The 15,801-nt window shown below is 44.4% G+C and overlaps 1 protein-coding gene across 7 annotated transcripts in view; it reads right to left on the bottom strand.

Annotated features, from left to right (window-relative positions):
* Window positions 1-15,801, bottom strand: part of dgkh (diacylglycerol kinase, eta) — a 65,418-nt gene that overhangs the window by 9,385 nt on the left and 40,232 nt on the right. For 3 of the 7 annotated variants that reach the window (XM_068328639.1, XM_068328641.1, XM_068328645.1), the window contains 19 exons: window positions 14,779-14,941; window positions 14,550-14,658; window positions 14,169-14,390; window positions 13,265-13,356; window positions 12,862-12,961; window positions 12,498-12,774; window positions 11,297-11,428; window positions 9,325-9,459; window positions 7,978-8,095; window positions 7,691-7,801; window positions 6,836-6,932; window positions 6,531-6,638; window positions 6,002-6,115; window positions 5,789-5,923; window positions 5,397-5,557; window positions 5,046-5,151; window positions 4,068-4,160; window positions 3,818-3,937; window positions 2,024-2,129 (listed from right to left, as the gene is read on the bottom strand). In XM_068328639.1, coding sequence (XP_068184740.1) covers window positions 2,024-2,129; window positions 3,818-3,937; window positions 4,068-4,160; window positions 5,046-5,151; window positions 5,397-5,557; window positions 5,789-5,923; window positions 6,002-6,115; window positions 6,531-6,638; window positions 6,836-6,932; window positions 7,691-7,801; window positions 7,978-8,095; window positions 9,325-9,459; window positions 11,297-11,428; window positions 12,498-12,774; window positions 12,862-12,961; window positions 13,265-13,356; window positions 14,169-14,390; window positions 14,550-14,658; window positions 14,779-14,941 — 2,499 coding nt within the window. Of the gene's footprint in view, window positions 1-2,023; window positions 2,152-3,817; window positions 3,938-4,067; window positions 4,161-4,186; window positions 4,574-5,045; window positions 5,152-5,396; window positions 5,558-5,788; window positions 5,924-6,001; window positions 6,116-6,530; window positions 6,639-6,835; window positions 6,933-7,690; window positions 7,802-7,977; window positions 8,096-9,324; window positions 9,460-11,296; window positions 11,429-12,497; window positions 12,775-12,861; window positions 12,962-13,264; window positions 13,357-14,168; window positions 14,391-14,549; window positions 14,659-14,778; window positions 14,942-15,801 lie in introns of those variants that run through there. The other 4 variants (XM_068328640.1, XM_068328642.1, XM_068328643.1 and 1 more) reach the window with 3 other exon arrangements.

Below are 15,801 nucleotides of genomic sequence, written 5' to 3'. Positions count from 1 at the left end.
AGCAGCAAGACTCGTTCAAACAACACAGCTACTGGTAAAGGAGAAGTCAACATTTAACTAAACAATCTGAATAAACCCATCTGATGAAAATGATCACCTTAGCTTTAAATTTAAGGTAACACGTTAAATTCAAGCTTCCTCCCATCTCCAAAAACCTGCAGCTGAGGTGAATCAGTCAGTTCTAAAAGATCTCTGCGTTTTTCATGTCCTGCACAAACATTGAAGGGGTTCTTTCCTGGGGCAGCCGTGTTCTTCCCCTGCCTTGATGCTTTATGAAGTCATGTTTACAACTGAATGAGAACGTGAATGGTGAAGATGGGGTGTGAGCTCATGGCTGGAGGCATATCATGTCACATAAGCCCTCGAATACACACACTGTGTTGGTACAAAGAGATGCAATTAAGTGAAATGAAATGAAATCCACTTCATTAATCCCCCGTAGGGGGAATTATTTGTCCACTCTGGTACATTGGTCATTAGTCACAGGTGTTTATACGTGGGTACAGGCCCGTAACACGCGCACACACACACACACACACACACACACACACACACACACACACATAAAAGGGGCCTGTAGCCATTATGGGGAGGTAGAGCGGCGGGCAGCTCCATCGTGGTGTGCACAATGAGCCCCTAATAAAGGGGATGGTGCCTTGTTCAAGGGCACATCGGCAGCGCTAAGGAGGTGAACTGGCACCTCCTGAGCGCTGCCAGTTCAAATTCCGGTCCCCAGCCCAATGCTTAGTGGACTGAGCTACTGCCGCCCCCCCAAAAAATGTGGAACGCTTCACAAACTTGCGTGTCATCCTTGCGGCCATGCTGTTGTATTCCTATCATGTATTACCGTAGTAACGTGACAACACGGTGAAATCTGTACGTAGTGATTGGATGATGCTGCTGGTGACGGAGGTACGAACGGATTTATTTTGTTTAAGAATGTGCGCATTTATTGTTGTATACAGTAATCCCCCACGCATCCACGCATCACGCGTAGGTAGTCACGTGATACCGTACACGCTTTCTATTGGCTGACGGCATCCGGAAGCGCGCTGTGTTCTGTGAGTCTAGGAACGCAGCGCACTTCTGTGAGACAAAAAGTGCTTTAAACAGTCTATAGCAGTGATCCCCGACCTTTACTGCTCCACAGACCGGCTTCATCTCAGACAAAACCTTCATTAATAACGCCAGGACAGCTGTAGTCTAATAATAAATCATTGTTTTATGCAGACATCAACAGACAATAAATAACCTTTTTTTTTCCATAAATTGATAATCAACGTCTCTGTAAACAAAATAATTGTAGACAATGACACCTGAAGTGTGTCCCGGACGTCCAGTCGACTCCAGTTTGGTTTTCCTTACGGTCACTGCAGAACATCCCGCTTCACAGGAGGTTGGAAATGGAAACAGGGTTTTCAATACTTGTTTAATCTCAGGGTAATCTGCCTTGACTTTAATCCAGAACACGAGAGTTGTGGGCGCGTAATTTAGGGGTAACCTGTCACGTGACCGAGAGCTGGCAAGTGGGACAGACGCACGCATTCGTCTGTGCGTCATTCTGCACAGACATCACTTTTCAAAGTAAAACATCTTTCAGACTCCAAAAGAAATAAAACGGAAGTAACGTAAATTATCTTTTCTTTCTGTGCTGCCCGGTACCAAAGGACCCACGGACTGGTAGCGGTCCACGGCCCGGGGGTGGGGCACCACTGATCTATAAGACTGTTTAAAGCACTTTTTTTCTTTTTTTTTCTTTGTGGGAAGAGATAATACAGGTAGAAGGTGGTTTAATATCAGGATTATCGGGGAATGTGAACCTTTTCTGTTTATGCTAATAGAGACAAAACCATGTGCAGACTATTTGAAGTCTTCTTTCACCGTAACATTTGAGTATTATTTGTCCAGATGTTAGAAACTTTGTGGAGGGATCCGAGACTCGGTGGCTAACGTTGGCGGTGGAGCCTCGTGGCAGACGGACAGACTGGAGGGACGTTTGTCCGGCCGGTGGACACAAACCTACCTGACTGAGGGCTCGTCTTCTTGGCCACCTTCTCCTTCTTGAATTTGGGAACTATGCGAAACATGCTGCCACGACTGTTCCTCTTGCCATAACCCAGGGAGGGGTCCTGGTACATAAGCACAGTCAACCTATAGCATTTCATTTAGCTACTCAGCTCTCCTGTTACCTTGAGCCATGTGACAATAAAGACACAAAACATATCGTGCAGAGAGCAATGTTGATATTTTTTTCCTGAAAAACCTGAATAGAATCAGACTCATGCCTGTGGATTTTGCATTTAGAAAATAATATACAAATTAATGCTCATATGTATAAATTTATAGTCATTTTGTTGTTCCATGAAGACTTTTTTTCAAAAAAACATTTTTTCGTTTCATAGTACTGGTTTTGACGGATTCGATAAACACACAGACAAAAATGTTGGTACCCCTTTATTAATGAAAGAAAAACCCACAATGGTCACTGAAGTACAGTGGTACGTCTACTTACGAACGTCTCTTCATACGAAATATTCTACTGACGAAACGCCTCAACAGGAAAATATTGCCTCTAGTTACGAAAGAAATTTTCGAGTTACGAAAGGTAAAAATACAGTATGGGCTGATACTCGCAGCTCCCACAGGTTCCTGAACGCAACATTCTCATAGCTGCTCTGCCATTGGCTATTACCTAGCATCCTGGCATCCCATTGGCTAAAAGGAACCTCTGTGTAGCTAGATAGGTGTCTATGCAGCGTCCTCGTCATTCGGCCCTTGACCCATGAGGTGTTCTGATAGTTTTATTTAAATATATTAACTTTTAGAGTATTCACTATGGACCCCAACAAAGTGACGGAGAAAAGAGGAAAAGAAAAGACGAAGAAAAGAGTTTTTTGTCCGTACAAACAAAGCAAGAGATGATAGAAAAACATGAAAAAGGGATGCGTTTGGTTGATCTCACCAAAGAATATGGCCGTAATGCATCTACAATCACCACGTTATTAAAACAAAAGGAAGTTTAAGGAGTTTAAGGCATTGCGTGGGTGGTTGGAGAAGTTCAGAAGGAGGACTGGAATTCACTCTGTTGTTCATGGTGGGGCAAGAGGGCATGAACCAAAAGAGGGCAAAAAACAATGAGGACAGCAGTTAAAAGGTAAATGACCATCATTATTATTCTTTACTCTATTCTTTGTTTTTTACGTTATGCACAACTCTCATTTATTGTGTAATAATCTAATTGTAACATGTATTTGTTACATGTTTTGATGCATTTTTATGCTTTATAAAACATTTATGTCTGAATTTTAGGGGGCTTGGAACGGATTAGGGCATTTACATGGAAAACGCGTCTCTACTTACGAAATTTTCTACCTACGAAATTTTCTACTTACGTAACTTCTTCCAGAACCAATTAATTTCGTCAGTAGAGGGACCACTGTAACTTGAAACTGACAAAAACTTTAGAATAACACTTTTCCTGACAATGGACCACTAAAAACCAGACATTGCTTCTGCTTTTTAGTGGTTCAAAGGAATTTAAACTGTGAAGTTTGAAGATCCGTTTCCAGGCCTGTTTCATCAGTTTGCTTTTGAAATCATTCTGTTGACCCATAATTCAAAAACCAATGTCTGATTTTCATTGGTTCATTTTCAGTAAGTTTTTATTCATTACTACTTTCGTCAGTTTTTAGTTATTCTGTGACCATTGTGAGTTTTCCTTTCATTAACAAAGGGGGACCAACATGGAACACAGGAACACCAGCATTGGTTAGCTCCACTATAGATGCACATTCTCATGTTTGCTGAAGCTTCTCACCTCCTCATCATTAGGCTGCAGGATGTGATAGAGCCAGGGGATCTCTACCAGTTTGCCCAGTTCCACCTCCACACTTTGCAAAGCACCGGTGAGCTGCTCCTCCTCAGGCGGGTCTAGTTGCTGCAAGGAGGAAAACACAGGATCAACTGCATTCTGGGTAGTAGAAAACATTAGACATAACCATAACCATCCCTTCATGTAGTTAAAATATGAATGACTGTGAGCGGATGTTCTGTCCAGAACGACTCACCAGTGAGACTCGACCCAGCAGCAGAGACTCGGTCTCGTTGTAGAGAGCCTTGACAGTGCTGGCCACCTCGATGGCCGTGTTTCTGGTCAGACTCTGGAACGACAAAGTTCTTCAGCAGAATCTCAGACATCATGCTGCCAATCCATCAGAAGAATTCTGAGGTGTTCCTAACTGTGAGCGTGAGAATGAGAACACACTATCTCTGGTAATGAAGCTCTGGTAACATACTGATCCCTTCTGGACCAGCACTAGTACGGTCCCTGGAATTCAATACTGGTTCCCTACTGAAAACATCGGCGCTGCTTCGAAGAGGGAAGCAAAGGATTGATGTAAATCTCGTGGAAACTCTTCCAGGTTCAACACGGTGGTCTATTCCATCTCCTAAAATCCAGTTGACTGAGGCTTCACACAAACTTTGTGGGGGTCCTGAAGGTGTGGGTCTCAGAAGGGAACTCTCATGTCCTTCTGACATTCTTCTTCCTTGATAAAGCTTCTTTTTTTTGCACCTGGGTTGAGACACCGGAGGGTTGAAACACCCTTCCTTCATTGGCTCCCTTAGGTTGTAGAGGTTCAGCGCTAATCCGATCACTTCATCAAGTCATTTTAATATCTACTGGTTCACTGTTAAATGCATCATGCAGCAGATTCCTCCAGCATCACCATTTTTTTTGCCCAGTGTTTCATCTAGTCAAGTTAAACCTCTGAATACGGGTTATTTCATGATTATAGAATAACATATTTATAAGTGGCTTTTGTGTGAATACAATCCTATAGATCTCCTTCTTAGTGTGTGTGTATGGTAGCAGTGGAATTCAGGTATAGAGGCTAAGTCAGTCGGATAAGGCGGTGTGTGGTTGTTCGTATCTACGAATGTTTGTAAGTCAGATGTTTGCACCTTGAGGACAACCTATACATATCTGAACACTAGGCCTTGTGGGAAAAACCCCTGTCATTGTGGTGCGCGGGGGGAATGCTGACCTCTGGAAACTTGGGGTGGGTTTTGTTGATGGCGTGAGATGCTGCATTAACGGCGTGAGCCAGTTCCTGCTCCAACAGCCCGTTTGTCTTTGCCGCCTCACAAATCCTGCAATCAGAGAACACATAACAGTCTGCATCATCATCATTATCATCATCCTCATCATCATCATCACTTAAGTTACGATGTTCAAGTTCTGCGAAATCGGTTTATGTCGGTTTGTGGCTGCTTTTCAAGGTTTTAATAAGTCTGCATGTTCTTCAGGTGTGGAGGAGAATGCTGCATTCCTGTTTGGCTCCTAAGCTCCATAAATGTACAGAACAAGAGAAGAAGAGAAGGCAGTGCATGCACACCTTGTGATGAGCTCCTCGGCCGCTCGAGCACACATCTGCAGCAGAGCAGCCTCCTCCTCCGTGGCCAGATCCACAGACTGCTGAGGGTAGAGGTGCGGCCGCAGAGGAGGCTTGTCGTACTTCAGCTTGTCCTCCCAGGATTTTAGCGTGTTCTCAAATGCCTGCAAAGAATTCAGTTATAAGAAAAAAAAATTGTAAAGCTATAAGAAAAAATGTAAAAATTGTAAAAAAAAAACTATAATTGTAAATTTTTTTAAAAAGTAAAATTTGTAAACTATAAATAAAATCTCCAGAATGACCATCAGTTAAAAAAATACATCACATACTTTTTAATCTCCCCAGTTTCCCGTAACACCCCCTGCTCTCCTCAGACCCCCGTCCCTCACTCTCACCCGGTCCCTGGTGAGCATCTGAGCTCTGTTCTTGTGCTGGATCTTGATGACTCCGGGGGGTTGGATCCAGGCCTCACCATCCACCTGAATGGGAACCCCTTCATCACCCAGAATGGTGATCTTCACCGTGCGGCACTGGTTTTGGACAGAGAGAGACTTTTAGATTAGGAGTTGATAGTTTGAAATGTTTCGCTGTGTTTCACGTGTCTTCACCTGTGCTATGCGGTGGTGTTGGAGTTTAATGACTCTGGACACGGCCATCTGCATGCTGCCAAACACAGCCACCACCTCCAGGATCTTATCATCGAATGATGGAGCGCAGAAGATCTGCAGGACAATAATAAAATGGTTTACTGTGTTTACATTCAGATGTAAACGTGTGACAGGAGATAAAACACGACGCAGCCTTCGATGAGAGAATGTCAGCCGAGAGCATTCAGGGAGGAAGAGCTGATTGGTTTGATCGTCACCACGGTGACCAGAACTTTAATGATACTGAAGGTCAACATGTCACATTTAAACTACATCCACCACACCGAGGCTGTGTGTGTGTGGCTGTGTGTGTGTGTGTGTGTGTGTGTCAATGGGCGACCTCTGTAGAAGCTCACTGAGGACAGTGAGGACACACACACACACACGCCTTGTTCATAAAAACACACACACACACACACACACACACACACACACACGCACACACACACTGACAGACGGTAGATATTTAGATGCAGACGGGTTCGCTCACGTCATCCTCCTTGGTGCCCCCCCAGAAGTTGGTCCCACCGGCGTAGCTGGGAATGTTTAACACCGCGATGCCCTGGAGACTGGGCAGGGGGATGTACTGGCCGTCACACTGAAACACACACACACCAGCAGAGCTCAGCTGAAGTCACCTCACACACACTCGTGTGTGGATCTGGTGATTCTGAGGAATCCTACTGCTGTGGAACACCGATTAAAAGTGACCAGAATAAGCTGTCACTGATTGGTCCAGCCCTTGGTCACATGTCCACCCTTGATGGCGTTGGGGTGATGGATTCCCGTTCTCACCTCTAGCTGGACCTTCTGCTCCAGGTTCTTGTAGGTTCTCTGAAGAAGCTCTTTAGTACCCAGGACCCCGTACCACATCATGTTCTTGGTCCGACTCCTGTGGGGAAGAAACAGAGTGAGGCTAAACAGGAAGTGGCCCTGATTTAGATCCTGTGTGTCGTCTCGCCGCCGCTTTGTGCCTGAAGACAAACAGAAAGAACGCAGCTCCAACGTCAAAAGATGACAGGTTTATTCAGTTTATTCTATCCTTCCTGGTTCTTCTCTACCTGGTCTTCATCATCTCCCTCCCTCTGACTCGTCTCCCTCCTCCAGCCGGTCTCCTCTCATCTCTTAACTGTCCTCTTTGAACGTCATGAAAGGGTTTCAGTTTGCTCCACATTGACTTCTGCTTCGGACAGTGTGAACGTGTCACCCTATTAAAATGTATTCGTTTGAATTAATCAGTTCCTAAGTTGAATAATAAGTTCAGTTTAATAAATATCATTTCAGGTTAAAAATGTTAACTTTGCAGTGAAAAGAAATGTTAAACGTTAATGTGTTAAAAATTTACACTAATTATGTCAAAATACTTTTTATTTAATTGTATATTTTTGGATTCCCTGAATGTGTGTTTATTCATATTTTGTATTCATATTTTTTGAGTTTTGGAGGAATGACCACAAAGTGCCTCTCGCTGACCTTTGCCCTTTTGGAGATACAATCTGACATCTTTTTATCTGTTTATAATTTTGTAAATTCTTGAGTGGATCAAAAGTAACCCCCTGAATGGAGCAAACCTCCAGAAGGACCAGCAGGCCGCTGCCAGAGATCGACGTTCACGCGGCGGCTGACCCCCCCCCCCTGCGTCGTTCATACCTGCATTTTTCTGGATGCTCCTCTCGCTTGTTGTTGAACTCCAGCGAGATCTTGGCATCAAGACCGATGCCAAAGTAGTTATTCATCACACACTTCTCCATGTAGCCGTCTCTGTGTGGAAACACAGCCACGCACACACACACACACACACACAGACACACACACACACACACACACACACACACACACACACACAAACACACACACAGATGAAGCGGCAGTGAGCTGAAAGTCATCCAGTATGTGATCGACAGCGGGTGACAGACGGACGCTCAGGACGCTCTTACAGCGAGTCCAGGTCCGGGTCGATGAAGGGCGTGGCTCCAAACGGGTCGATGTTAGCCAGGAGCATCTTGCTGATGATGGAGCTGCCAGCAATGGAGGCGGCCAGACCCGCCCGCAAGCCTGCGCACACATAATAAAAACACACACACGAAGCATGTGATTAGTCTGGACACGTGGACGACAGCAACAACACCTGTGAAACAAACGCCGGCTGCATGTCGGCTGAGACAAATATTTACTCCCACCATTCAGGCTGGAAGGTGTTCCTTCAGAGACGGCGTCAGTCTGGTGTGTTGGTAGGAACAAGAATGGGTCAGCACATTATATATGTTTACATTATATATGATATTTACATTATGGAAAAATTGTTATTTACTCTCAAAGTACAAAAAGATAAGTTTTAGCAGATTTGGTCCAAATGGACAGAATATGTGAAACCTGTAAGATCTGACCTCCAATTTGTAGGATGAAGACCCCCAAGGGAAACTCCCCCTGATTTTTAAAATTTTTTTAATTTAATTAAAAAAAAAAAAAATTTATTCATTTTGTTTATTTTTTTAATTGACTTATTTATTTATTTATTTATTTATTCATTTATTTTCTTTTTCCTTTCTCTTCCTCTTTTGTTTTGTTTGTTCTCTTTCTTTTAGTTGCTGTTATTGGTGGTGGTGTTTGTTAAAATTGAAAATTGAATAAAAACATAAAAATGACAAAAAAAAGAATGGGTCATCAATGCAGGGGCAGTTTATGTTTTATGTGCAATTGTTCACATTCACTTGCAAAACATTGTTGTACAATATGTACAATTTACAACACAACTTACGATAATTAAGTGATCTAACTCCATTCCATGAAAAGCTGATTAATCTGAAAATTCATTCACCCTTTAAAGATAGATTTCTGCAAAAGCAAAAATCTAGAAAGTGTTGTACTGACTCAAGGGCTGTACTGACTCATTCCATACATTCGTTTAGAGACTTCAGGATACACATGAAATACTACGCCTATGAGTGTCCTTTAAAGGTTAAAAGAGTCATGTCCTCTTTCATGAATGCTCTCTGCCGGCAGCGTTGTGTAGTTCATGTGTTTAACAATCACTCTGTTGCTTCCTGGTTGTGTTGTGGACCAGTAGAGCTGATTGTGAGTCCTGTGTGATGTTCTGGAGCGGAGATGCTTGTTGGTGATGAAAACTGTGTGAAGAGTTACGAAAAGTAGTTTCAGTATGAACCCGTGCAGGTAAGCGTCATGTAAAGGTGTGTGTGTGTGTGTGTGTGTGTGTGTGTGCGTGTGTGTGTGTGTGCGTGTGTGTGTGTGTGTGTGTGCGTGTGTGCGTGTGCGTGTGTGCTCACCAGGACATATGATGCGTGTGTTGAGCACCGGCAGGTTCTCCTTGCTGGTGGTGAAGGGGGTGATGGTGAACGAGGCACAGGACTGGGTGCTGCGGCTCACCTTTGTCTCCACCGCACAGCAGGGACTCTTCGCCGCTGGAGGCAGAAGTCACATGTTCACACCTCTTCATCACTCACATTGTTTATATGAGCACAGAAATGAAAGCAGAGGGTAGACAAGCCCAGTCCATGGTGAACACCTCCCTCGTTCCATCCCAATGTGTCCTCCTGCCAGGACACCGTCATGTTCTCCAGTGGACGGAACCAATCAGGTGTTTCTAACATTTTCCTGATCCTGTTCTGATCTGATACCCTTTTATGAATGAATTCTTCTTAAGAACACTGACCTACTTAATGTTCCAGTGTAATAAGATTATTCCGAGGTAGGAGGAACACTGTCGGTTTCATCCGGAGCTAACCGTATGCTTCAATTGCTCATTTCATGATAGAAAACTCAATCAAAAACTGTCAAATTAAGAAGAAAAGTTGTTGTTTGCTGGCGTTTACCCTATTTTTACTCACATAACTAAGTCAGTAAACATTAAATCTGCAAGGGAATCATTTTGTGTTACCATCACACTTTGATCAAAACTGTTCAGTCAGAAACTATGAATCTCTTTTCATGGCTTTCTCACTAAATGCATTTAGTGAGAACAGTTCAAAAATCCATGAAGTTTTCACTCTGAGTCTGATGAACATGACGTTGATGCCCTGAACAATTTTACAGTTCTCGTGCCGTGTTTAACAAAACTGGTTTAATAAAACTAAGCCTGAGAAGCGTTTGTGAAACCGAAATCCCTGGTTTTCCAGGTTCAGGGTAAAGACCCAGAACCACAGGTTCATCTCAGGGTTTGTGACTGACTGACCGAGACAGGAAACAAATGCCACTGAAGCAAAGGCTTGCTGATACATTCTTGTTCCAATATAAAATAATTAAGTGACTCAATAAAGTTAAAAAAAAAATTCTGGAGCCACGATCATTTTAATTATTTACAGAAATCTACTTGTCTGTAGCCTGTAACTCATAAAAGAAAGCATTTATTTCTTATATTTAGTAAAGCTTTCCTTGATTTATGTGCAGGACAGGAAGACGTAAGGCAGCAACATGAGAAAACAAAAAGAGGATATAAAACACAAGTTGACTCGTCTTCCAGTGGCTGGAAAATGAGTGGAAGGAAGCAGCCTTTAGTAAACAGGAAGAACGTCTGCCCCTTAGACAATAACACATCCTGTGACCCCTGAGGCACACCACACATTTCCACACTGTGACACATGAATCCACAGGCATTCAGACCAGCATATAGTCGTCCACACGTATCGCTTATTAGGGAGTGTGTGACAGATGACGGTGGAGAGGAACGGTTTACACTGATGTGAGGAGTGGAACATCACCAGGAGAACACACTGTCTCCATGTCTTCTCTTTAAATAACCCTCTTTCAGTTTATTTCTGACAGGAAACACGTTTGCGTCAGCAGCACATTTTTTCCATTTGTCGTGTGCGACAGACTGTGGTGCAGCGCTTGTTTCTTCCACTAGGGGGCATTTCAACATTGCGTGATCTCGACGATAAAGTTCAGATTTCTCTAACAATAACATTAATACATTAATACATTTTTATTGGGAGTACAACGGAAGTGGCTATCGTTGTTTATTCTCTTACTCGGTTTTTTTTATTGTTTTTGCGAGACAAAGGGCAAAACCAAAGTTTACTTTTAAAACCAGTCTCCATCAATGATAAGACAAGACGTCTTTAATGAAAACAGACAATGAGAAAAATGACTGCTGATAAAGTGGAAGCTCCATAAATGAAATGACGGAGTGTGTTCAGAAGTGGCTTGGGGCCAACAGGCCTGATGACACACGGAGCTGAGGGGTGACCCTGCAGCGGCACCAGGAGGAGCAGCAGGAGGACGAACCGAAGGCGAACTTACACGACACGGCTTCCAGGTCCTTGGTGTCCTCGTCCTTCTCACTGTCTCTGTTCTCGCCCTCGCTGTCCTTCCTGAACTCCAGCGGAGACGACAGCTCGGTCTCCTCTGGATGGGCGTTCTGCTCAGCAACAACTGGACAGAGGAAACGTGGCACATTGTGCATTATTTCCCACAATTCATGCAAGTCATCCAACAGCATCATGTGTTGTCAGAGTGGGAGGAACATTTCTATTGTTCAACTGACGCGTCAGAAGTTTTAAAGGGGGTTTATTAACATCTATTTCGGAGCAGTAGCAGATTACATACAAACTGTAAGCTATGAGCTGCTATCCATGCAATGAACATAACATGACCCCCCCCCCCCAGAAGAAATACAGAAAGCTAAGCTACAGTAGCATGGACAAAAATGTTTTTCTGACACTGAGTGATTATCAATAAAGCTGTCAGTCGGACACATTAGTAATCAATGAACGAACCAGTGAAGCCAATGAAAAGCAACATGTTTCCTTTATGCTGTAGTGTGCTGGGGCAGTGTTCTAAGGGTGGGGGGCACCAACAGACTGGCTAGGGCAGTAGTTTGAGGGTAGCGGACACCAAAAGACTGGACAAGCTGATCCACAGTGCTGGTGATGTTGTTGGAGCTCAGCTTGACTCTCTCTGTGGTGTTGGAGAGCGGGACATTGACCAAACTAAGGACCATATTGGACAGCCTCTGAACAGGACACAGTAGTAGACTGACCTTTCCTAAACACACTACTGAACCCCATAGAGCTCTCCTTCCTGTGGCCATCCAGCTGCATAATGCCTCACTTTAACATGAAGTGATGAGGGGGAAGGAAGCAAATGTCCAAATCTGTACTCATGTTTATATACAACTCTATCTATTTGTTCTTATTTATCTCTAATTTATCTTTTTTCTTCATTATAAATCATCTACTCTTAATCTTACTTTTTACTAATGTTCTTCAACGGAACAACTGAAACAAAAAGCAATTTCCCCCCTTGGGAATTACTAAATTATTCTGATAAAGGTCGAACATTACTGTAAGTGCAGCAGGATCAGCAGCGCTCCTGTCGGTGGTGAGAATGCAGACAAAAAGTCAGATGACGGTGTTGTAACATTACAGTCAGTGTGGTGAATAAAACACAGCGTCATCCACAGATAGACGTCGGCTGACATCAGTCTCGTGTCCTGTCTTACCTCTCTCCGCCTGTTCTATGATTTGTCGCACAGCTTTCTTCAGGCTGTTGGCCCTGAGAATCAGCTGCTCCCTGCTTTTGAAAAGCTGCTTCGTCTTCTCCGTCTCCTCCTCCTCCAGCTTCTCCTTCAGCTCCGTCAGGCTCTCCTCGCTGGCCTCCTCCTCCTCCTGTTCCTCCTCTACAATCGGAGGGTTGGAGTGAGAAATCGGCGGCACAGCCGGGCAAACAGCGTTGAGTGTGTGGAGGAGGGAATCCAGCTTCTCGTTGAGGATGGCGCACTGAAGCCAGCCAACAGGAGACAAACAGGATGGATGGAGAGTCTTCACAGGAGGACCAATCAGATCATCGCTCATCTGCACACTTACCTTCAGAGACATCATGTCACACTCTTCTGCATTCTCTGCACTTTTTTCATAGACTTTACCAACTTTGGCAACGAAATCCTTCACCGTTTCACACAGGATCCTATGAGAGAGGAACACAATGTGTTGGTCGGTCAAATGTGATGATGAAGAGATGAGCTTCATCAACGCTCTGACGGTAACGGGAAGACCAGACTCATGTGTTCATGATTCCCACTGCTTTTAAACCTACTGACCTATTGGAAATAATACTACTAGTAGCAGTAGCAATTCTAGTAGTATTAGTAGTACAGTATGTGGCAGGAGTAGTAGTATAATAGTGTGTATGAAAATCCTGTGCTGGCCCAGTTTGTTGCGGTGCATATTTCCCATGGACTCCATCTGCTGCAGGGTTCCAGACACGTACTTTGCAGAGGAGATGACGACAGAGTGCTGCTCCGAGTTGAGGATCTTTGTGAGGTGAGCAGCTACGGAGTCCTCGTAGGCTGCAATGTGGAACTGGAAGGAAAGCACAGGGCATATATTCAGGGATAGCTTTCATCATATTTTAAAGCATATTTTACCCACATATTGAAATACAGTGGTTCCTCTACTGACGAATGTCTCTACTTACGAAATTTTCAAGTTACGAAACGCCTCAACAGCAAAATATTGCCTCTAGTTACGAAAGAAATTTCAGGATACGAAAGGTAAAAATACAGTATGGGCTGATACTCGCAGCTCCCACAGGTTCCTGAACGCAACATTCTTATAGCTGCTCTGCCATTGGCTATTACCTATCATCCTTGCATCCCATTGGCTAAGAGGGACCTCTGTGTGGAGCTAGATCGGTGTTTATGCAGCGTCCTCGTCATTCGGCCCTTTATGTCTGAGTTTTGGGGGTCTTGGAACGGATTAGGACATTTGCATGGAAAACACGTCTCTACTTACGAAATATTCTACCTGAGGAATTTTTTTCAGAACCAATTCATTTCGTAAGTAGAGGTACCTCCGTACTGTATAAATGTGGCAAGTGGGTACTTAGGTTCATTTTGATAATGTGCTTAAAATCTGGTGAATGGGGTGTCAGGGTGGCGCAGCGGGTAGCGCTGTTGCCTCACTGCAAGAAGGTTCTGGGTTAGATTCCTTTATGTGTGGAGTTTGTATGTTCTCCTTGTGTCTGTGTGGGTTCTCCAATGGGGTCCCGTTCTAACTTGTCTGTAGGTGTCAGTGTGAGTGTGGTCGCCTGGATGGATGGATGGATGGATGGATGGATGGATGGCTGTGGAATGGACAGAGCCAGAACATCATCCGTCAACTCCTTCCAGTACCTGGCAGTCGTCGGCTCCCTCAGGCGTGGTGGGGCAGCTGTGTTTGGGAGGGATTTTAATCTCATAGGTCATGATGCTCCAGCGATCCAGCATCTTAGTGCTGGCTCTCTCCAATTTCTCCAGGATCTGGGGCAACTGGGTGTCATCATCGCAGGATGGACCCCAACCCAGCACGCGAGCCAGATCATTGCCCGTACCCAATGGCAACACCCCCAACTGGCACTGAAACATAGGCAGAGACTTTATTTGGCAGGAATGTACGATGCTTTAATCAGAATGTGTGTGTGTGTGTGTGTGTGTGTGTGTGTGTGTGTGTGTGTGTGTGTGTGTGTGTGTGTGTGTGTGTGTGTGTGTTTGTGTGACTTATGCTTGAGAGAGCACCTGCTTGTGAAGGTTGAGTTTGTCGATCTCTGAGAGCACCCAGCCCACGCTCCCGTCGCCTCCACACACCAGGATCCGGAAGTTGTCAAACTTCTGAAACAGGCGCAGACTAACAAAAACACACACTTTTTTCACTTATTCAACACCATCAAATTTTAGCTACTGTGAAGAATGCTTTGGAGTGCATCCTGTATATTTATGGTTATTTCATGACTGCATCTGTACACACCCCAGGTGCGGCCCACCATTGACAAGATCAAAGACTTGAGCCGGGTTGAGGAGCTGCTTGAAACGGCGTAAGAATTTGACTCCCTGGTTGTCACCACTTTTGGAATTGACAAATACCAGCAGGGGGCTGGCACATGTTGGGGGACAAGTGGCCTTCCAGAAACCTGTGGAGAAAAAAGAGCAACAGCATTTAATACTCACCCCTCAGGATGTGATTTTTCCAAGACTCTGAGCCCCATAAAACAGTTGAACACTGGCTGACTGAATCAGTCAATCAATCAGTGAGTCAGTTTATGAACGGTGGTGCATCCCACTGAGATACAAACCGCCCCAGTGCATACTGAAGGCTCAACATCCTCCACAAAAGCACCGATGAAATCCTTTGGTTCCTAAACCGGACTCTCTCCGGCCCCTGACAGTTCACATCCTGAGCACTGCCCAGGTGCCCTTGAGCAAGGCACCATCTTCAAAACAAGTTGCTCACTGGATGCACCGGAAAAGAGTTCCCCACCGCTCTACCATCATCATCTCCTTTACGAGCCAACAGGCCCCCCGTGTGTGCGTGTGTGTGTGTGTGTGTGTGTGTGTGTGTGTGTTAACATATGAAATAAAGAGTGAAAAAATGATTTCCCTCGAGGCTTATTGAAGTATGCTTCTGATTCTTATTTATCTTCTTCTTTTCTTCCTCTGTGACACTATGGAGCAAGACAGAAGCCCAGGAAGTCTACGAAGCCACTGAGAGCACTGCAGACGCTCCAGGCGCACAAAGAGGTCAAGTGCAACATTCTCACACACTACCAACTCCATGGCAGGACTCAGGATTATATAATTTTGCCAGACACAGACAAGATTTAAAGACCACAAAAAAGTAGTGTTTGTCACCCTCCTCGACCCCCAGAAGCAGCCTTCTCCAATTTAATACAGAACCAGAACCATAATACAGAGCATGTTTCCATCTGTCTCAGCTAAAAACAGAACTGACTGTCATGTACGCCATGGATTTTTTTGCAGGAAAATCTCCCAC

This window comes from Antennarius striatus, chromosome 12, assembly GCF_040054535.1.
Source record: "Antennarius striatus isolate MH-2024 chromosome 12, ASM4005453v1, whole genome shotgun sequence".
NCBI lineage: Eukaryota > Metazoa > Chordata > Actinopteri > Lophiiformes > Antennariidae > Antennarius > Antennarius striatus.
The sequence above is the reverse complement of the archived record's forward strand: the minus strand, read 5'-3'. Positions and strand labels throughout refer to the sequence as shown.